The sequence below is a fragment of the Sylvia atricapilla genome, chromosome 2 (assembly GCF_009819655.1).
Source record: "Sylvia atricapilla isolate bSylAtr1 chromosome 2, bSylAtr1.pri, whole genome shotgun sequence".
Lineage (NCBI taxonomy): Eukaryota > Metazoa > Chordata > Aves > Passeriformes > Sylviidae > Sylvia > Sylvia atricapilla.
In genome coordinates this window covers 12,800,308-12,822,580 of record NC_089141.1, presented here as the reverse complement: position 1 = coordinate 12,822,580, position 22,273 = coordinate 12,800,308, and the positions used below count along the sequence as shown (strand labels likewise).

Below are 22,273 nucleotides of genomic sequence, written 5' to 3'. Positions count from 1 at the left end.
GAAGCAAGTTTAAAGTTTCCCTTATGCAAAGTGATACCCAAGCATGCAGAAGGTGATATTTCCCACCTCAGCATTCACATTTGCTTACAAGAATTGAAGAAATCAAATTAATCTGAAAGCAGGAATCTTCATTGAAAACACAGAAATCGTTTGATTAGAAAAAATAATAGGATTTCACTGAAAGGTACAATAAGCAACTGTGAAGAATCTGGTCATAGTCTGTTCCTGGAGGGGGGAAAATGGGTAAAGAGAAGTGGTACAGAGGGCATAGTGAGCGAGGTAGATGTATTCCAAATCAAATAATACATACATTCTTGCTAGTGTAGAGCATGGTGAATTGGATACCATTATTTTAATCTTTCTCTAATTATGGTTATTCCTGGCTAACAGCAACTGTAGCACCTGAGATGTCACAACTTCAATGTTTATAACACGGGGCATGAGAGAAGTCTGGTTTTTATCTTTTTAAAGCTGGCTCAGGCATGCTTTAAGTGCAAGCACTTTATTACTGTATCACTCACTAAGTACCTCCTCTTGAAACAAAAAAAAATATTTTGCTGAAGTACAATCTTCATCTAATGGGGTACTTAAGCTGCGTTATGAGCAATTTTGAATTTTGGAGGTGGCTTCTAGTTCCAGCAAAACTGAGGCATCTAACCCAGAGCTTTTGATGGAGGGAAAGCTGTATGAACAGTGGATGGGGTGCAGGTGTAGCTGCAGGAGCTGGTGCTGCTGGAAGGGTCCTGATGCTCAGTGCCTGATTCCTGACACGTGGTTATGAGGGATGAGATGTGGATATCAGGTGGTTTTTTGGGGTCGGGGAGCATATGGGAGAAGTAAAAAGCATTCAGAGGAAGCAAGTGGAAAGAGGAGAAACTACTTTTCTGAATATGTGCTACACTGAGTTGTGATGGGGTTCTGCTTTGAGCTGAACCAAGGCAAGTTCAGAAATGTAGGATTTTTCAGATGTGGATTCTGTTGCTGTTCTTTCCTGGTTCTAGGCTTTTAAGGTTAAGTTTGAGTGAATTCCACAGTTATGTATTTGGAAAGAGTGCAGCCTGGCACAGGTCCTACACTCTGATGCTCTTACCTCGAATTTTGTTCTGAAAGGTGTACTAACACAGAAAAAAAAAGGGGTAATGGTCCTTGAGTTTAACAGCTTTTGGGATTGAAGTTAAAAATATTTGGTTTATCAGTATTTTTCTTTTCTGAAAATACTTTCTGGGCAATATTAGGTTCAGTATAACCTGGGAGTTGGGGCCATGTGTTTAAACATCTAGCTCAGGAAACGACCACTTTTTGTCAATATACTTTGTTTTGCCCTCTTCATGTGTTTAGCACAGTAGTGTTTTTGAGTGCACTGGTAAATCAGTTTGTGTATAGGGTATAAGGACATGAAAGTTGCTGGGGCTTTGTCTTCATATGCGTCTCTAGATTTCATTTTTATCCTTCATCTCTCTCTTTCATATAATTTTTATGGAATGGAATGTTACTGGTCTTAAATGTTAATTTTCCAAATGCAAGGGAAACTATGAACGATGTTATACTTGCTCCCTCTCAGCTAAGTGAACCAAATAACCAGAAGATTAATTTCTGTTTTCTTGCTATTAGATTTAGAGGGAGCATCAGGCTGTGAACCTGTGAAACATTAATTTTGCCAGTCCTGCAGTCCTATTAAGGTGGTGGAAGAACTCACAAATGTCATGCTTATCTTAGGATTTGGAAAATGAAAAGCATTTGAATTGTTTCAAGATTTAAATTTATATTCTGGTTCTTTACTATTTAGGTTTTTACCTGTGACTGGTCATTAGCAGGCTGTTAATTACTTCAGTTTTTAAAAAATATGTAATTGGTATTTTTCTTCACAGGACGAAGAGAATTTATCCAAAGATTAAAACTTGAAGCAACCTTGAATGTGCATGATGGATGTGTAAGTCATTTGTTGCTTTTTTGATTGTTAAAAATTGTTAAATTGTGGTTTCGTTGCCATGGTAGAAGTCCCTACCTTTTCAGTTAGGACTCATCTTCAACCTTGAAAGGAAGTCTGGTTTTGTTTGTTGTTGTTGTTGTTATACTGTGTTGTTGACTTAAAGCTTTATTAGTGTTTTGAGTGATTTATTTTCCAATTTCAAAAAGCAAATCAGCAAGTGCTACATGCTGACTTATAGACAATGAAAACAAAAATAAGCCTTTCTGAAAGGCAGTAACATAACTTGAAGTATTGCTTATTTAAATAATAATTTTTGAAAGGGCCCAAATATTTTAAAATATATCCTTTCAAATAAAAGCTTTTACCTAAATTAGGTTTAGGACAAAGAGGCTGCTATGTTGCCTTTGAGGAATAGAGCAGAAGCTCATGGTTGTTTAAGTATTTGTTTTACAAGATATCTGAAAAATTAAAGTATTCTATAAAAATGAAAATGTAAGTGCAGCTTTTGTACTTGACATGTGTGTTTCTAAAGCTGCTCAAACATAAGGATTATTTAAGCTTGAGTTGCTTGGATTTTAATTAAGGAGTGATAGAATTGTTAACTAACACAGTGGTAGTTTTGAGGAACAAGTGGTGTTCAGATCCAGCCTTCTTGAGATCAGAAGTATGATTATATGGGTGTGTGTTTTTTGTGAGCCTGGAAAGTCTGGGAAAAGCTAGGATTAGAATTGCTGTATATAAAATATAAGCTACTTTTCTTGTGCTGACTACATAATTAATTTAAAATTCTGGTACAGATGGTGTTGGTGTAATGAAACAAATATATACATTTCCCTTTCTATTTTTCAAGTAATGTTACAAGAATGATGGTGTTAGGTCTCTTCCAACCCAAACAATTCTATGATTATATATGTATTTATTAATTTTTATATTCAAGATTGTAACAGTGATGCTTCTGAATTTCTTCTCTAAGTAATTTTTCATCTCCTCAAATACTTGTGATTAATTTTTTCAAGTTTTTTCCTGAAATTGATTTTTTTTATTTCCTTGTAAAAAAAGTAAATTTTTTTCCTATTAAAACAGAATAAAAGAAAACAGTATTTGTTCACTACTTGTTAAAAATTAAGTGACTGATCTCTGTTTCAATTATCTGCCTCTGTGTCATGTAATAAAAATTGTAGATTTGGCATTGGCTGTTGATGTTGCTTGGATCTACCTGATGGATATGTATTTGAAAACTAATTTTGTGTTAGCTTTGAAAGTATGCTTTAACAAATGGCCTAATTGTTTTAATGGCTGGAAAATGCTTTAATTGTAAACTTAGAGTATTATTTGCAGGTGTTTTGAATACTGCTACAGTGTTTAAATACAGTATTGAAATACTACAGTTTGAAAAAATGTCATTAGAAGTTAAATTTGCTCAGAACTCTCCAGCTTTGAGGAATGGGCTATTGGGAGCTCTTGCCTCATTTTCTGTGTGGTCTTTTGCAAGGAATAATCTTTTAAGGCTAACAACCACTCAGTATAATTTCTTACTATTTGTTTTAAAAAAATCAATGAAATAGAAATCAGTGAAATTACAATGCTTATGCTGATTAAACTCCTTATTACCATCAATGGTAATTAGGCTGTTTTTTTTCTTCTTCCCACAACTGCTGGCTCAGCATGCATTTCAAAAGTGGGGAATGAATGCCATATTGTCCTATTAAAATGTGTTTCTGGGTTTGGTTTTTTGGGTGGTTGGGTTATTTTAATGAAGGTTGGATGGCAGAGGTTTGGGGTTTTCTTTAGTTGCTGTTTGGTTGATTGGTGTTTTTAAGAACTTTTTCATTGTTCTGTTGAATAAGTTGTGACTTATGTTTTCTATATAAAGCATGCTGTGTAATTGGACACGGTGGACAACTTACTTAAGGCAAGACTTTTTTTTACTAATTGAGGATAAAAGTAAAGTCGAAGTTCCTACCTGCTACACAGAAGAGGGATCCTGTGGGACATACAACTGTGTGTATAATCATACCCAGGCAGGATATCTGTGAAGAAGGGAATATTCCATTAGTTACTCACATATCCATGCTCTTGTAACAGTAATATTACCGTAGAACCTTTATGTTTAAAATCAGAGTATTTTCACCTCAGAGTTCAGGGGCAATTCTCTTTGACACAGTCTCATTTTCCCCTTGGTTTAAAGACACAGTTTCTAGCAGTTGTATGTGAAGTAATTGAATTGATTCTACAGAATTATTGATGTCTGCCAGTAGCCTTATCATCCTTCCAGGGCGGGATTTGCCTCTTTCAACAAGGTTCACATGGTCAAATTCAGTAAGATCATTTGTATGCCAGAACTTGCCATTTTTGTGTTAGCTGTAAAAGGAGCTTAAGAAGATGAGGAAATGTATAGAGTTAGGTGAGCTGTTCTGTATGAAGTGATTAAATCCAAGGGAGACATGATGAAAGAGAAGTAATCTGGGCCAGCAGCGATGAAGTGGAAGGAAAACAGAAGATAAAGAAACTCTAAACCATATTGAATTGCAGTAAAAATACGGCTTATTTTCTTCCTGTTTTTTGTTCTGTGAGAGCTGAGGAAGGTTGAAATGCAGCATGTAGATGAAACATTTGACATGAGTAAATACTACATTTTGAAAGAAAGAGAATTACCAGAAGGCGTAACTTTTCATTTCTGTGTAGAGGCATTCAGATCAATAACAAACCAGCATCCTTCTTGGCATTCATCTCCTTCAGGATGGCACATGGGAACAAGTCCTTTTCAGATCTGGTCCTCAAAGGCAAGCTTAGACCAGGATAGGGAGCTTGTGTTTTGTTAGAAACATGGTTTTCACTTTGTACTCCACTGATGAAAAGCACTGCCTTTTTCACCTCCTTCTTAGCTTGGGGGATAGTGCTGACATTCTGGATATTTACAGCCATTTTTATTTCTTCTATTTTTGTATTCTGTTATTCTCTTCTGTTCACAAAAGAGTTAGTTCTGATGTCACTTTGCATGGAAGTGAGGAGTTTGCTTTTTTGGTTTTCTGAGGATTGGCTGCACTGCCTCCTGCATTGTCTTTGAGGAAAAGACAGAGATAGTAAATTTATATCTGACTAATTGACTAATGAATCAAAAGTGCCTGCTGACTCCGTGAAAGCCTAGATGAGTGCAAATAAAATTAGATACAATTAATAATGTGGAGTACTTAATAGAAAAAAGCAAATTACACACCCTTTGACTTTTCTTACCTTGTTAAGAATTGTCTGTCCTTTGTGTTTGATTTATCCTTTCTTCTGGCTCCAACACCTTTTCCCAAGGTTTCCAAACCCTCAGAATAGTAAATGTTGCATTATGCTTCTAGTTGGGGTTGAGTGGCAGTGTACATAGTACACTATGTAGCTTTTTCAAAATAAAATCCAATTTTCTAACCAGTTCTTGTTTTGCATTGTATTTTAGTTGTGGGTTTGCTACCATGGAATGAGACAAGAACTTTCTTTTTAAATTCTGGGGGTTTTTTCACATCCGTTTTTAGTGATCCATATGCTAATTTATTTGGGTTATTTGGTGTTGGTCAGTAGGTTATACTCAACACTCTGTGTATTGACTGGAAAGTCTCTGAAAAAAAAAACCCCAAAACAATGTTATTTCACTGAAAAACTTAGTTACTTTTTGAGTTATTTGTTGTCAGCAATGCTGAGAAGGTGTTTTGGTACAAAATAAAAAAGCCCATTTAGTTACAGACCTTTAGTACACATTTGGTTGTGTCATCTTCCTTCAAGATTGCTTTTGAACCAACTTTGGTCTGGGCAGGGTACATTGAAATTGCTCAACTGAGGCAATCATTGCAACGAAATTGGAATTTTGGAGGAGAAAATGGTTGATATGCAGATTTGTGATGCTGCAATTTAGATAATCTTGTCTCCCCTTTGCATCTTCAGTGCATCTATGCTTCTCTGCCCTTCAGATTTTGTGCTTGTACATAAATATACACATCTACCCTCTCAATTAGTTTAATTTTTTGTGTTAACTTTTCTTTCTCACATAGTGACTTTAAATTTTTTAGTAGCTTCCTTGGGGTTTTTTTTCAGTGTTTTGTTCTTGTTTTTATTCCTGTAATCTTAGATTAGCATTTTGGTTTCTTTAGGGCAATGATAATAGTATTTCTCGGCCTGAGAGGAAATGCAGATGAAAATAAACATGTTTGAGCTGTGTGTTTGCCCTCACTGTAGTGCTGTGCAGTGTTTGACAACATTTTAGAGTACAGCCATTGTCAGGGCAGGTTATTTCAATGATGGATGGTTCTGGGGGCTAGTTGAAATTGTGGTTCTTGGTGATTGACAGCCAGGGTTATAAAACCATAAGATAGCCGTGCAAGGTCATACCAAAGCTCAGTGGAGACTGATAACTTGGCCCTGAAAGTGGCCAGCACATATTTTTGAAGGAAGTTGAGACAAGGCAAGCAGACAGTATTTGATGGGTGTTGTGGACAACACATGATGCTTTAATGGGCAGGTGGACGCTGCACCTTTGTTTCTGATCATTTTTCATTTCTCTTTGATGAATATGTATCTCTTTCCACTTCTGGTGTTTCATAACAATGATTTCCAGTTTCATTAAGAAGTCATGTGTCATTTGATTGTTTCATTTAAGGCCTTTCATCTCCTGTACTATGAACATCCACAGAAAATTATTTTTTTACCTTTTCCATGTCATTCATGTTCTCATGAGCTCTAATCATTTCCCTTCCCTAGAGCAGTACAAATTACTTGCTTCTTGCGATAAAAAGTGTTAGATATCTGTGAGCACCTCAGTAATTCCTTGTCATAATTTCTCTTTCCAAATGGGCAGTAATAGAAAATGGAGAATACGGGAGCGGGACAGGAACCCAAACTGCGTAGTGTGGAAGACGTGGGATTGCCATGCATGGATGTATACCCTGCTCTTCTGGGCATTTCCTAATAAATCCTAACAATATCTGACTGCTGCTGAGCACTGAGCTAACACTGGCACAGGCGTGTTTGTTTAACACCAACATGTCTCCTCAAGTTCCTCCACCTGAGAATATCAAGGTGGTGTTGTTCCTGTGATCCACCTGAAACTGCTAACTCTGATTTGGCAACTAACCCAAACAAAACTTGCCTTTAAAACAGCAACTAGAATGGCTGTATTTCTTTTAAATAAAAAAATAAAAATGTTTGAGGGGCTCAGAGTGAAACATTTAAATTAATTAAAAAAAAAATAAAAGGCATAAGAAAATAATTTAGAACAAAATGAGTTTTTTTACCAATTCTGTATCCGGTCTGGTACATCACACTAAGGCAGCTGTTCTGCCAACAGAATCTAGCCAGCAGAAAATGGTGATGGCTGCAGTTTGACACTTGAAGGTATTTTAGAGGCTTACTTGAAATAATAATGGTCTGCATGCAGTCTTTGGTGCTTGTGCATGAGCTGCTGCTTGGAGGAATCCTTTTGAGCTTCCTGGATTTTGAGTGCTTTCACAGCTTTGTTTCACTGACACATTATTAAGCACAGTCTTGTGAAAAGGAGAATTGATAAGGAAATGTATTATAAAGCTCTCCCAATGCAATTCTGTACCTCACTGTAGGATTCTTCTTTCCCAGCATACTCACATTTTTCAAAAGGGATCTGGGGTGGATTCTGCTTTTCCCTGAGAAGGTGTGGTCACTGAAAAGCAATGGATGGTCAGAATTTGGATGTGGTGAAGCTACAATAACGAGAGCACTGTGATGCCCTCAAAGTTCAAATTCAGAGAGCTCTCTGTGGAGTAGATTTGGTACATTAAAGCACCTGAGTGTGTAAAATTGTGGCTACTGTGGGAAGCTTAATTTACCTGATGAACTCTTGAGGAACAGAGGGAGTAATTGAGATGCTGTAGGTGAAGCAGGTGATTCCCTTATCAATTTGTTTTAAGAACACTTTTTTTTTAATGCTAGCTGCTTAGAAATTACATCATTTCAGTTGGGTTTGTTAACTCCTATTTCTGTAGTGTTGGATGTTTTAATGTGATGAAAATTGAATTAATGTAAGTCTAAACAATTTTTTTTAAAATTCATGCAGGTGAATACAATCTGCTGGAATGATACAGGAGAGTATATCTTATCTGGCTCAGATGACACCAACCTGGTAATTAGTAATCCCTACAGCAGAAAGGTAGGTTTGTTTCTAGCCACTTGATAACTTTCAAATAGGATGCAACAAATTATTTTTCAACAAATTAATGATATTTTTCAGTATATCAGTTTTCAGATTTTAAGTATTATGTGACAAAGAGAATACCATGCACTTCCTAGTGTACTTAAATGAGAATAAAACCTCACAGTGCTTTAAAACCTGCGAGTTCGAATCCTTTGCAACATTGGTATTATCCCATTTTACGGTACTTGGCCGGGCACAAAGGGAACACGGTCTCACCACAGATTAGTGTCAGGACCAGCAATGGGATTCAGTAATTCTCATGAAATCTTGCAGTCAGATAAACTGTCTTCCTTTCACTTCAGTTTTAAAACATTATAATTTTTGCTCTGTGTAATGTACTGAGTTGTCTTTCTGTGTAATGTTGTTAGGGTGCCAGTGTTGATTAAAGTAGTTCACTCCAGTGTAAAATTACATTGCTCTGTGTGTTCCTGCAAGTGGATGGAGAATAATTTATACTGAAATAAGGGTTGCAATGCAGCCGAAAGGCTCCCAGTAGTGCCAGCTGGCATCCATCAGGTAGTGGCACTATCCCACACTTTTCTCTTGGAGGAACTGCTGATATTTTGGTAGAACAGATGCTCTGAGCTGTGCCCTCTCTGAGGCTGACAACTAAACCCTGAGGACAGGCTCAAAAATTAGATGTGTGGGAGAAACAAAAGATGTGTGTTGATATGGTGGAACAGTTTGAGTAGAAAACGGTATTTTGCTTTCCTGAAGGGTTGTGGTGGGAGAATTGGGGTGGTTTGGAGTGTTGCCTGTGCCTCTAGGTGAGGCCCTTTTGCTCATCTCCCTAAATAAGCCATAGCTTCCAAACTTCATCTCTTCCTTCCAATTACTGGTGTCAGCCTGACAAAGTTCAGATCAGTATCACCACATAGGGTTTCTCTTGGACTGGGAGTTCTGCTGAAAAAGCAGCATCCAAAGCAGCTATGAAGTGGATGATGGATCTATTCCCAAGTGAGTGTTGCTGGAGTGACTTGCAGAGTAAGAATTTTTCATGCAAATGAAGGATGTTATTTATTGTGCAGAGTTTATTTTAATATACCACTATGAGATAGTTGCTCAATATATAATTTTTACATTATAATATTTTAAAAGATGTTGCAATTTAAACTGTATGCTTTCGTTGGACAATTTTTTCCCCTCCATTGTGTACTACTTTTCTACTTAAGCCTAATGAGGAACATGAGAGATGTTTTGTTTTCTTTTTTTTTTATTTTTCACAGTTAGCTGAGTTATTTATTTTTTGTAACAGCAGAGAAGAAGATGACTTTCTCAATATATGCAAATGCAATTATAAAACAGCAGGTACCAGCAAGAAGACTCAATAACCAGTGTTATTCCTAAAATGTACTAAAGGTGTGATTTTTTTTTTTTTTTTTTTTTTTAAATGAGTGTTACAACTGTGTTGGCTTATTTTCTCTGGCTTGGGTAAGAGAACCAATACAAGAAAGGGCAGCAAGTTGGTATTAGAACTGTGCTGTAATTCTGTCATTTTGGCAAATATTGTTACCACTGTATCTTCTGTTACTATCTGGGTAGAGTAGCAAAAATAGACTTCAACCATCAATATTTTGTATGTTTCAGAGTATGCAGATACACTATTAAACTTTATTAGTGGGAGTTATTAAAAAGATGTGCAATAGCACTGCTGAACTGTTAGGCATGAGCTGCTACTGATAGAGAAACTTCATTTGCAAAACACTTCCTTTGATTAAGTTAATTGAGTGGGAATTTGGAAGTAATTTTCATACTGTAAACAACTTGGTAAGTATTTTTTTCCTAATGGGAGTGGTGAAAATGCAATTTGATTCAAGTGCTGCAGATGGGAGAAATAAGAATATAATATTCACTTGTTCACAGGAAAGCTTGTGGAGGTTTTTTCAGTTTTAGTAGACTAAGTATGTCAGGAAGGATAAAGAGTCACCACAAAGAGTTAAAAATCATCTGTGATGGTGGAGTAAATGATATGTTTCTCTGCTTTACTGTGGATGAATGAGAGACTAAGTCAAGTCTTGGTTTATTACCCTATATAATCAAGTTCATAAATGTTTATTTTTGGCTAGTTTCAAAACATCCTTCCTTATAAACTTCAGTTTTCCTTTTCAGAGTGAGTTCAAGAGTAACATCAATTTTTAAAGTCTATAAAATTGGCTTGAATTACAGTGCCTTATTCTTCTTGATGTACAGTATCCCTGATCTTCTTAGTCTCTCCTCAGTGATGTGCTGGGTGATTGCACAATGTTTCACTTTGAGAAACCTGATGTGCAGTGTAACCAGCATTGCCAAAACAAAGGTGGCAGCTGCATTCCAGCCCTTGGATTTTGCCAACTGTTTCATGCAAGTCCCTGAGTAAACCTCTTTTGCAGAACTACATTGTTCTTAAAAGAAATTTGGTGTAAAGGGAGCTTCTCTGTTCTGTGGTATTCAACTATTGGTCCCTGGCAGCCTGTGCATAACTGGTATTTCACAGTCTGAGATTCTCCATTCTTTATTTGCTTGGAAAACACTGACCTGCTGCAGCACCTTTTTTTTCTCTTTGTTCTTTAGGTTCTCACGACAATTCGCTCAGGACACAGGGCCAATATTTTCAGTGCAAAGTTCTTACCATGCACCAATGACAAACAGATTGTTTCTTGTTCTGGAGATGGAGTCATTTTCTACACGAATGTTGAACAGGATGCAGAGACCAACAGGCAATGCCAGTACACCTGCCACTATGGGACTACCTACGAGGTATCTCTTGAAGTATATAATAATTTTAAGATGGGTAAAGTATATATTTTATTGTATTGTTGCCCAAGATTTTAACCAGATGGCTGAAAACTGTTTCAGAGTTACAGAACTTTTCTTCTGTCTTTTTTGAGTTGCTTTTTTCCCCCTTTTAAAAAGTAGGCTTGAACAGGGAAATGTGCTGTCTAAATTAAATTGAGAACTTTGCAAAAAGTGGTGCTGTTAAGACCACTTTGCAAATATGAATTCACCTTCAATGAATGAACGTTCTGCAGAGTAAAAAAAAAAATTGAGCTCTGAATTTCTTCCTGAAATAGGTTGTGGGGTGGGGGAAGTGACTGTTTCACATTTTTATTTTTATCTTTTCCCCCTACCCCTCCCCTCTTCCCTGAACTTTTTAGCAGTTTCATGCCGTTTTCAAAATCTAGATCCTTCTAGGAAATGCTTAGTTCAGCATGTGTGAACAACTTAATCTGAAAAATGTGTTTACAGTTGTAGATAATTTTTCTATTGTGCGTTCTAGTTAACGCTTTAGGTGTAAATTTAGCCACAGTGTTTTCAGTCCTCCCTTGAAAGTTTTGTTTATATAAATTAGGCAAGTGAAGAAGCAAAGTGTTATTTAAGCTAGGAAGATAATAAGATTTATTGTTCTATCTTCTTTTAAATAACAGCAAAATCTGCTGCTTAGAAAATATACTGTGCTTAAAATAGAAAAAATTGCCATTATTTTTCTTAGGTTAAAAATGTTCCTGTGTCTTTCACTATTTATTCGTTGGCGAATAAATAGTAAATAAAAAATAAATAAATTCGTAGCGTTTTTTTTTAACACTACCACAGTACACACACGGGGGAAGAAATTCCAAATCCATTTCTTTAAATCTATTCAGCTCAGATTTCATAGCAAGCTTTTAGATCACTTTCTTTGCATGTTAAGTGAACAGAAATCCTTTTAAAAAAACCTCTCATAAAAAGAATTGGAGTGTGTGAAAAAAATAAAGTGGCTGAAGTACTGCCAGAGTTATTTTTTGTTCCAGTAGTAAAAGTGTCCTTATGGTTGTAATTACACCAGTTACATTTCCCTGCTATATTGCACAGTCAGAGTGGTCTTATTTGGGATGGTTTTTTATTCAGCAATAATGTTAACAAGAGGGCATTATTGTTGTTTTCAATGACAGGAGTGTGGTACGGTTTTGGTTATTTTTGCTGCTTTCAAACACTGTTAATGGAAGGAATATCAAAATCTCTATATGACATTGGCTGTTTTAACATCAACTCTGTCTCTTAAGGAATTATTTCTCTTATCCTGTTTTGCAGAGGTTGAGAGGTTCCTGGAGTGGGGAGATAATTTCTAAATATTGTCATGTTACTGCCCAGCTGTATGTAGCCACATCATCATGTTAAATATAGAGCTTTGACTCACTGGGTTCTCTAAATAACAAAAGCTAAAAGCTGCCCCTGAGGTACCAATTCTAAATTTGAATGTGGTTTCGATTTATGCAGCTCTTGGAGTTTGTGGCAGTTCAAGACATTGCAAAACCATGAAACAGAGCAATGTGGAAATTGGTGTAGATTGTTGTAAACTGTGAGATAATTGTACAGTTGTTTTTAGTTCAGAGTGAGAATAGAATAAGTAGAGGGAGAGGCTCTTGAAAAATGTTTCTGAAGAATTTATTGTTTGTACCAGGCCTTGACAAGTTTGTTTTTCCTCAGCCAAATCTTTTCTTTATTGCCCTTCATGTGAATTGCATTTCAGAAAGAGAATCTACTTATATGGACACCTCTTACTTTCTTGTTTTAAATACAGTTAAATGATCATATAGCTATACACTTTTAAAGCTAAGTAGGAAACAAGTTTTTAGTTAGTGAAAAACCAGTTCTGTCTGTCTATCTTCAATGTGAACTTGTTGAACTTAAATGTAGTAATATTGGAGCTTGCACTTCTCCATTTCTCTGGTTTAGTGCTTAGAAAGTACTTAGGATATTTGTGAACACTGCACGTGAGAGTTTCCATGTACAAGTTATATTACTTGTATAGGGTGAAATAGCATCTGTGTGAACAAAAATAAAAGATAGCTACTAGAAATAAGACCTTGCCACATTCAGCAACATTACTGGAGTAAAATGTTTTCACTGAAAGCTCTGCTAAATGCTGGAAGAATTTAGTGGATTGAAGAACAATTGCTAACTTTCATAACTATGGAAATAAAGTAAATTTGAATAAAATGTTTAATGAAAAACAGTCTTTTCAATGTTTTACACTGATATATTGAGGAATAGTGGTCACAGCTCAGAAGTTTAATGTTCTATTGGTATTCAAACCTTGGCTCTGTTCTGTAAGTTACTTGGCGCAGCAAGCATTGTCTCAGTTGTTGTGCTGAGCCTTACAAGAGGGCCTCAAGCCTTCAGCTGTCACCTTTGTAACCCCACTTCAGGTAGAGAGATTTGAAGATATCCACAAGTTATTTTTATTCAGAATTTTGGGAAGTGGGGGTGATAAATAATCTCATTTAGAATGTTAAAAAATCACTCACGGTCTGTGTTCAGCGACTGTATTATACTATTAACCATTGTTGTTGCTTTATAAATTTCTACTGAGAGTAGCAGGAGTGTAGGAAAAGAAAAATACTGCCACAACATTCTCTGTTTTCTGTTTTAAGAGACAGAGTGTAAATAAACTGGCATTTCCTGTGCATTCATTGACCTGTGAAATCCAGGTCATATTTAACATTATGGTCACTTGTCTTTTTTATTTTGTCTTGAGGAGGCTTTGAGTGAAGCCATTCACGTGAGACTCCATCTGAGTTGTCCCTAGCTGGAGAAGGTCTGATCTTAGGAAAATGGTTCAATACAGTGCTCTCTTTAAAAAAATTTTTAAAATTTAAAGTTGCAGTAAGGAGGTAGCTTGGTAACAGCCTTTAATGCAGACTTGCTGCAGGGAACTACCTAGGATGGAAAGGAACAGCCCAATGGGAATAAAAGCCATTTAGTATTTTCAAGGCATTCAGACTTCTGTAGGCTTTGTTTGTAATTGTCTCCTATTACTTGATAGAGAATAAACTGAGCTTCTGTTGAATTGTTGCAGCAAACTGATAAGTTATCTGAAAAGTGATTGCAGTAAATGTATGTTGTGTATTAAAAGATAATAGAAACAACTGTAAGCCTTGACCTATGGATATTTAATCTTATGTGACATTTAAAGGCTCCTTTGACTTCAACAGTTCAAACCTTTTCTTGAAAATAAAGAAATGCCATCAGTTTTTCAATTTTTCTCATTACTTCTCTGGAAAGCTTGACTTGAGTCTTGATTGCCTTACTGTTGCTCCAAATATTGATGCTTTTATTTTAAAATTAGTGCTATTTCTGGAGGCATTAATAATCTTATTTTTTCTTAATTTTGAGCAGATTATGACAGTACCAAATGATCCCTACACTTTCCTCTCTTGTGGTGAGGACGGCACCGTGAGATGGTTTGATACTCGCATCAAAACAAGTTGCACAAAGGAAGATTGTAAAGATGTAAGAATGAAACCTTCTAGTAAAGATTACTTTAATAATAATAATAATATAGTAATAATAATATTTTTAAAAAGATTACCTAAATGTAGAGCTCTGCATCACACAAAAACACAATATGTATTCAGGTAAAGCTTTTAGAAACAGTAGATTTCAGGGTCATTAGTGTTCCCAAGAAATAATAAAAGTTTTGGGAATCTTTTTTATTTTTTTTTTTTAATTTTAGTATCTCCTTTGGCATTTTTTTTATTTTATAAGCTTTGGTGTGAGGCTTCAGCTGGTAGAAAAGATTGTCTGTTTAAATTGAATCTCTTAGTCTGGTTTACACTAATAATGTAGAGTGCAAAACTGGAGGCAAAAAACGAACCTTGAGAATCATCTGCAGCCTTGTGGTCTTGAGCATCCTTTGTCCTTCTGAAAGAAAAGATTTGGTAATGAACTATATTAGATTACTGGTATCACCAGTGTCCACTGTGTTTGAATTTTAGACACAATTTTAATATTGAATTGGAGCAAAATTGCCAAAGTATGTATTGCTAATCTTGATTAATTTTGTTCAGCCTTGTGCACATTTACCAGTTCTAGGGGTGTCTTTCTTTTTTTTCCCCCCTCTACCCAGTTATCTGCCTGTAGATTGAGCCTATTCTGATCCTTTAATTGATTTAAATTGTTTATGCATATTTAGTACTCTTCCACCTCCACAGTTACTGTGTTTCCATAAGAAAATCCAAATTGCAAGGTAGTTTATAAATCTGCAGGTTTTAGCTCATGTATTTTTAAATGTTCCTGTGTTTTTGTTTTGGTTAGGTTTCTTTTTCAGTTGTTCTGGTGCCAGTTTTCTTTCTCTGATAGTTTTCCTTCTGTGCAGCAGCTTTTCTGATAACACATTTATGATCTGTCTTCACAGGCCAGGCCTACTTTCTCAAATTCTCCTTGACTAGGGGGGGCCTACTGTTAGTGAAACAACAAAAACCAAAGATGAATTGTACCTCAAATGTTCAGAGCTATTATTTCAATGCTGCATTTTCCTGTGTTCCAGGATATTTTAATAAACTGCCGTCGTGCTGCCACCTCTGTTGCTATCTGTCCACCCATCCCCTACTACCTGGCTGTGGGCTGTTCTGACAGCTCAGTGAGGATCTATGATAGGAGAATGCTTGGCACAAGGGCAACAGGTAGGAGCCACACTGTGCAGTGAGCATTTCTACCCACTGGCAGTGCCAAATTCAGGTTATTTTCAAAATAGGGGGTGAATGACTCAAGTGTAACACGGCAGAAGTTGTAGCTTTCTTCTCTGGGAACTATGGTTTGTAATAATTTCACTGTAATATTTGCTAATGCAGAAATCTTCAAAGAAGTAAACCTAATCTCTTCGTGCATCTTAGAATGCATTGTGTACTGAACCCAGAAAAGGACATTTTGTAATGTCTCTTATCTTGTCTTGAAGCTTGTGATTCCAGGATTCCAAAAATCCAGGGATTGCAGCCTCCAGTGGTCCACCTGAATTTTAATTAAGTTCCTGTCTTGTACTCTACCATGCTGGAAATTGATGTTTCTTATGGGAGGAGATCTTATGAACTCCATAATATTCTGCACTGTGCTTGCCTTTGCAGTAGTTATTGCTGTATCTAATAGAATTTCACTGAAAATCTGCAAATTCCTCAGGTGAAAGCTGGCATGCTTCAGATGCTTACCTAAGGATTTTATTGAAATATTTCAGGTGCACAAAAATGTGTTACTTCATTTTAACATAGCTCTTGGTTACAATGTATGATCAGTATTTGGAACTATGTGTTTAATTCACATAGGAATTGAAAATACAGCTGTGACCTTAATGTCAGTAAGCAGTGGCTCAAAATCTGTCATTTTGTGCAGCATTTTCCTGTTGATGACTGTGGTGTAGGAGAAAGGGAAAGATCACTAAACATAAAAATATCCTCCTCATCAGGTGGACATTCTATAGGGTGGGCGTTCTTTCATCACAGTGGTCAGCAAAATTCTGTGAGAAGTGCCTGGGAACAGGTTCTGAGGGTTGACTAAGATGTGCGCTCTAGTATTGTACAGTGCAGGAATAACTGAATTTGGCCTGGAGAGCAAAGGAGAGAAAAATCAAGATTTTGGAGACTGAATTTTTCAAAATATTGGTATAATGTTCTGTTGATTGTTTGAGGTGGTGTGGAATTTTTGGTTTTTTTTAGTCTTTTTAAGAGGTCAATTATTCCGTGTCCAGTGAGCAAACTTGATTTTCATTTAATCATTTCTGCTATGTAGTTGACAGTTACATGTCAAATTAAGAGGTTTTGGAACAGTCTGTTTTTCTCAGTGTTAGAGCTTCTTATTGGTAACTTTTATCTGCTCACAGACTTGTAATTCTAGAATTTAAGATTGTTTTAGTGTTTGGATTGGAGATGAGTGATCAGGAAACCATATAAGTCCAGTGTAGTGTATAGTTCTGCAGTTTCAAAATGACAATGGTATTCCGTTTTGAAGAAAAAATAGTAATTTTTTTTTTTAAATTGTGTGGAAGAGAAATGTATGACCTAAGTTTTAAAAGTTTCATGTAAGGAATTCTTTTCTTATTTGTGTGTAGATATAGATTTGCATTATTGTTTTGTTGTTTTTGGTTCTAAAATTTCCATTTGTACCACATTTGACAGACAGTTCCATACAACACCATGTGGTGGGTATGAGACGTTTTTATATATATCTGTGAGCGTTGTCATGTTTTATTTTTTGTAATGCACACAGTATTTGTAAACAAAAATAACAAAGACTGTGAAATCTGATATGTCATTCTCCAAATCAAAGTTACTGTAGAAACTACAGGATACATAGCTTTTCCCTGATTATGTTTAGTTGGACGCCAAATAAGGGGTTTATTGAAGCTGTTGAAAATTTGCAATAGTAAATGTGTAATTCTTTTCTTCCTCCTCTCTTCCCCCACTCTTTTTATAAAGGGAATTACGCTGGCAGGGGCACTGTTGGAATGGTGGCACGTTTTGTCCCTCCTCATCTCAACAACAAATCCTGCAGGGTAACATCCCTGTGTTACAGTGAGGATGGCCAAGAGATCCTTGTGAGCTACTCCTCAGATTACATTTACTTGTTTGATCCCAAGGATGACACAGCCCGAGAACTCAAAGTCCCTTCTGCGGAAGAGAGAAGGGAAGAGGCAAGTGGTTAAGATGGCCTCCTTTTATGTTTTATGGTTTTTTTGCAGCACACAAGAAATACCATTAGCTATGTTCCCCTTTAATCTGGAAATAATGTTGCTGTTCATAGACTGAGGTGTGACAAGTGGATTGTCACAGAAATGGTGCATTTTTAATACATATTTATTTATGTATTGATTGACAATATTTTGTCACTCTGGTTTTCTTTCTCATCTGGTTTCCCTCTCAGAGATGAGAAGGTGTCTGCCTGAGCCTTGGGTCACAAGACCAGCAAGGGAGGCAGGTGACTGTGTGCTCTGTTACTTTTCATGCCATGAGAAGCAAATTCCTTGAAATCAAATGTTAATGCTACTTGGTAGAAGTTGTCATTTCATGATGGCTAGGAGGGAGTACAAGATGTTTAGATGTTTAGATCAGGGAGGTGAGCCACTGTCACTGAGCAATATTAAAATTTTCCAAAGTCAAGCAGTGGTTAATTATCAGCTCAATTACAATGATGCTGATGCTTCCAGTCTAAATTTTCTGATATTAAAAAAATGCCTTTCACTACAGTGAAGTTGTTTCTGTCTCTCCCTGCACTTTCCCAAACACCCACTGCTTTTTTCTCTGGTGTTTTGCTCACCCTTTCACAGACTCTGTATCTCGAGTTCCATATCTTTAGTCTGAGGCCACAAGGGGGTTCTCCATGAGTTGTGAGCATCCTGCTGTCCTCACCTGCAGGATCAGTGTGATGATAATGATGATAATTTCATTTTCCTTTTGGCTGTGAGAAGTCTGATGTTGACATTTCCTTCCTCCTTTTTTTTCGAATATGTTTGGAACCATTTTTAAACATTTTCCAGCACATTTTGTGATGTGTTTTCTTAGTCAGGAATACAATCAGGAATTTTGCTTTTAAATGCTTATTCTTTGTCCTTGTTGTTAACCCTAAAAGTGTTGTTGCTTGGGCATTTTTATTTCGGCCTGGCTTATAGAGTAGAAGAAATGTAAAGACTTCTTCCTAAGTCTACTGGTAGAGTGCTGGAAGTTAAAACTTTGATATGCTTTCACCACAGGGCATTTAGTTTGAAATTGTCAGCACTGTTTCTGGGTCGGTTGGATTGTTGGTTTTTTGTTTGGTTATTTTGGGGTTTTTTTGTGAGTTTGTTGGTTTTGGTTTTGATTTTGTTTGTTTATTTTTGTTGTGGTGGTGCTGGGGTTTTTTGGGGTTTTTTTGGGGGGGTTGTTTGGTTTTTGTTTTGGTTTTTTGTGTGGTTGGTTGGTTGGTTTGGTTTGTTTATTTCTGTTAAGGCCATAAATATCCAGCCAATATCCAACACTTGACTTCAAACTCTCACCTGTCTTTCTAGATGAGCAAAGCACTCCCTATTTCTCTTGAAGTTGCTGAAAGTAACACCACACAAAACAGTGATTGTTTTGTACTTCCTGCTGCAAGAAAAGTGTTATAAAAACTAAAAAGCAGTTAGGTCAAAAAATAAGCAAGAGTTTATTTGCCTAAAATTTCATTTTTTTTTTAATGTCTGATTTTTTTTTTTCTCTTTTGCTTTATTACAAGTCCATATTTCATTGAACTGGAACTCCCATATCGTTTTTAATGTGAAGAGGTGAATATTTCTTCAGAATTCAGGGTGAATTTAAGAAAACCGTAATCATTATTGGTCATTGTAGAAAGATTCAATTAACTTGATGAAGTTACCTTAAAATAAAAAGTGCATTAGCTCTGGAAGTCTTTTAGGCTGTTGAAACTAAAATTTGTGCGTTTTATTGATAAGTGTTGTGCTTATTCACGGTTAATCTGAACATAAGGCTTACATTCTGTTTTGGTGACAGATATGAATTTAGGTGACTTAAGAAAATTGGGATTTATATTTAGGCTTAGAATCCTGTACTGTGGAACATAAATAGCTGTGTGATGCTTTTTCTCTTTTTTTTTCCTCTCCCCCAGTTACGTCAGCCTCCCGTGAAACGTCTGCGGCTCCGGGGGGATTGGTCAGATACTGGGCCAAGAGCAAGGCCTGAGAGTGAGAGAGAGAGAGATGGTAAAAGCATTTACCTTTTGAAGGGGGAGCATTGTCTTTGCTGCTGAGTTTTGTTGGGTTTTTGGTTTGGTTTGGGTTTTATTTTCAGGTTTTTCTGAGGTATTCCCTAAATATGTGCTTCAGATTGTTCTTGTTTTAACAATCAGCCAAGCCTTAAGATGGTTTTCTTAGAGTTTAGCACAGAGCTGCTATTGTACAATGATTTTAAAATGGAAAGTATTGAAAATACTCTTACTAGGAAAATTATATTGTTTCACTTAGGCTGATGTAAGTAAAGGACAGCTTTTTTTCATTGTCATTGCTCAGGAACTGACACCAGCACCTATTGCTTTTCTTTCTAGTCACACCTCACATGCAATCATAGTTACAAATGAAATGTCTTTCATGGTTACATTAGGGGACTGGAATTCAAAGCAATAGGATTCTAATATTATACTTTTCATTTTTACAGTGTCGTTTAGTAACACAGGGTGGCTAATTTTTATGCTTATATTTTCATGTTCATAATATATTACTCAGTTGCTTGAGATTTTAGTAGATAAAGCAGTTCCAAAGCTATGCTTGGGTATCAAAAATTGGAATACCAGAGCATTTTTTGTCACTCATCTTAATTTTCATCTAATAATGTGTTTCTGTTTAAATCTGACAAGCTGTGGAGTTCCAAGTATTTGGCTCTAGTTCCCTTAAATCTTCCTTCCTTTTCTGCCTACAGTTGCCCTTTCCAAATTTTCTGTGCTGTTGTTCTCACTTTCCTGCTTCTTCAAACTAGAGCAGAAGTGTCTAGGATTCTGTACCTGACACAGGCAATAGGAGATGCAGTTTGGGGAGAGAACAAGAGCCTGTCCTCTTACTTTAGCCTGTCTTTTTGCTCTCCCAGTATTTGGAATTACAGGATTAAAAACATTGGAGGGTGTGATCCTATGTCCTCCTTTACAATCTGCACGTGGTTCTGTTGCCTGTGGGCTTCTGAGATCCTTTTATTGATAATATTTCCTATGGCATCATTGACCACCCGTAGTCTGTTTTCTTTGGCTGTTGCAATTCTATTTTTTGTGTTTTAAGGTCAGAGTTCCTCTGCTTGTGGTGCAGGAGGGGAATGAGGGATCCCAGCAGAGGGTCAGACACCCGTACTGTGGAAATGAGGACAGACAGGGGCATTGGGAACAGGCTGAAGGGAACTGTTTCTTGTGGGAGCAGGGGGTGAGGGATGGTCTCCATCCCTGCAAGAAATAAGGTGGGGGGAAAGGTACTTTTTGGTAAACCTGTACAACTTCAGCACCATTTGTTCTCCAGGGGAGCAGAGTCCCAATGTGTCTCTGATGCAGAGGATGTCAGACATGCTGTCAAGGTGGTTTGAAGAAGCCAGTGAAGTTGCACAGAGCAATCGAGGACGAGGAAGATCACGGTCCAGAGGTGATTTCCTTCTTTTCAACAATGATTACAAAAGAAATGGTGTTTGTAGATGTTCAGCAAAATCAGCCTTTCCTAGGTGTAAACAAAACCTTAATGCACTGAAGAACTGAGCACATTTGTTTATAGGAGTGGTAGTGCAAAGGGATTTTTAGAGGCAGAGTAAGTTTACTTTTGAGCTCTTTTTCTTGCTTCTTTGTTCTATTTTTAATCAAAGGTGGGACTAATCGGACAGATGCTCCTGCTACTAATAACATGGCACCTAGTAGAGAATCAGAAACTGCAATGGAAGTAGATGGTTCTGAACAACTTCCATCATCTTCCTCTTCTACCATGTCAGCTCAAGCTCCTTCAACATCATCTTCAACAGAAAGTCCCCCTTCAACTTCATTACTGTCCTCTCCTGATAATGAACAAAAGCCTTCTTTAGGGGCCTCGACTCAGCCTGTGCTGCATCAGTCTGGTGAGAAGAAATCCATCTTGTCATTGTTTATGAAAAATAAGAAACAATTCTCTTTTAGGATATTTTGGGTAATTGATCTCCATCTGTTTTCTTTCTTGAACATCCTTAATGAGACTTAGATGTTTTGTTGTTACGAAGTGGTTCCAGCTCTGGTTTAAAGAAAGAGTAAAACCATCAACTCTATACCTTTATCTAAAAAAGAAATTCCCAAGGGATTCACCAGTATTGTCTTTTGAAGTAGAAATAGAAACTTTTTGTTTTTGTTTTTTCCTAAAAAAAAAAATATTATGTTTTCATGGAGTGTAGTGACATCCTGCCCTCTTCCACTGGGATTTGGCTGTAGCAGCATCAGTGCAATGAATGGCAGAACTTGTGCCTGTTGCAATTAGGGGAAGTAGGAAATGTCTCCTTCAGGCAGAACATCCATCCTCAACGTTTCAGAGTCAGCAGTGTTGGGTTTTAGCTTCTCAAAAGTATTTGGATAAACAAGGCTAACCTGGCATGACATTCCACTATTGGTTACTAAATTTGGCCTCATACTGATAGTTAAGTTTGTATATCTTGAAGAAACTCATCTGTGTTTAATACAGACTTATGTTCTTCCTAGGGGAAAAAGAAGGAAATATATTCTGCTGTCAGAATGTCAGAAATTAATTGGGGTAGTAAAAGAGCACCTTATGCTTTGACTTGACCTTTTTCCATTTTAATGCCACAGCCTTTAGAGGGGAATATTTGCACAAGACTTTATTTTGACTTTATAAAGTGGCTTTCTGGCCTCTCAGTTATAGTAGAAAGGCAGATGTAACCTGT

The 22,273-nt window shown here is 36.7% G+C and overlaps 1 protein-coding gene across 10 annotated transcripts in view; it reads left to right on the top strand.

The window, feature by feature from the left end:
• The window catches only part of DCAF6 (DDB1 and CUL4 associated factor 6), a 75,676-nt gene that overhangs the window by 14,906 nt on the left and 38,497 nt on the right, over nucleotides 1-22,273 (top strand). For 9 of the 10 annotated variants that reach the window (XM_066340838.1, XM_066340837.1, XM_066340840.1 and 6 more), the window contains exons 2-10: nucleotides 1,869-1,930; nucleotides 7,995-8,087; nucleotides 10,683-10,868; nucleotides 14,268-14,381; nucleotides 15,418-15,553; nucleotides 17,336-17,550; nucleotides 19,497-19,590; nucleotides 20,884-21,003; nucleotides 21,218-21,463. In XM_066340838.1, the coding sequence (XP_066196935.1) occupies nucleotides 1,869-1,930; nucleotides 7,995-8,087; nucleotides 10,683-10,868; nucleotides 14,268-14,381; nucleotides 15,418-15,553; nucleotides 17,336-17,550; nucleotides 19,497-19,590; nucleotides 20,884-21,003; nucleotides 21,218-21,463 (1,266 nt within the window). The remainder of the gene's footprint in view (nucleotides 1-1,868; nucleotides 1,931-7,994; nucleotides 8,088-10,682; nucleotides 10,869-14,267; nucleotides 14,382-15,417; nucleotides 15,554-17,335; nucleotides 17,551-19,496; nucleotides 19,591-20,883; nucleotides 21,004-21,217; nucleotides 21,464-22,273) is intronic. The other variant, XM_066340844.1, reaches the window with a different exon arrangement.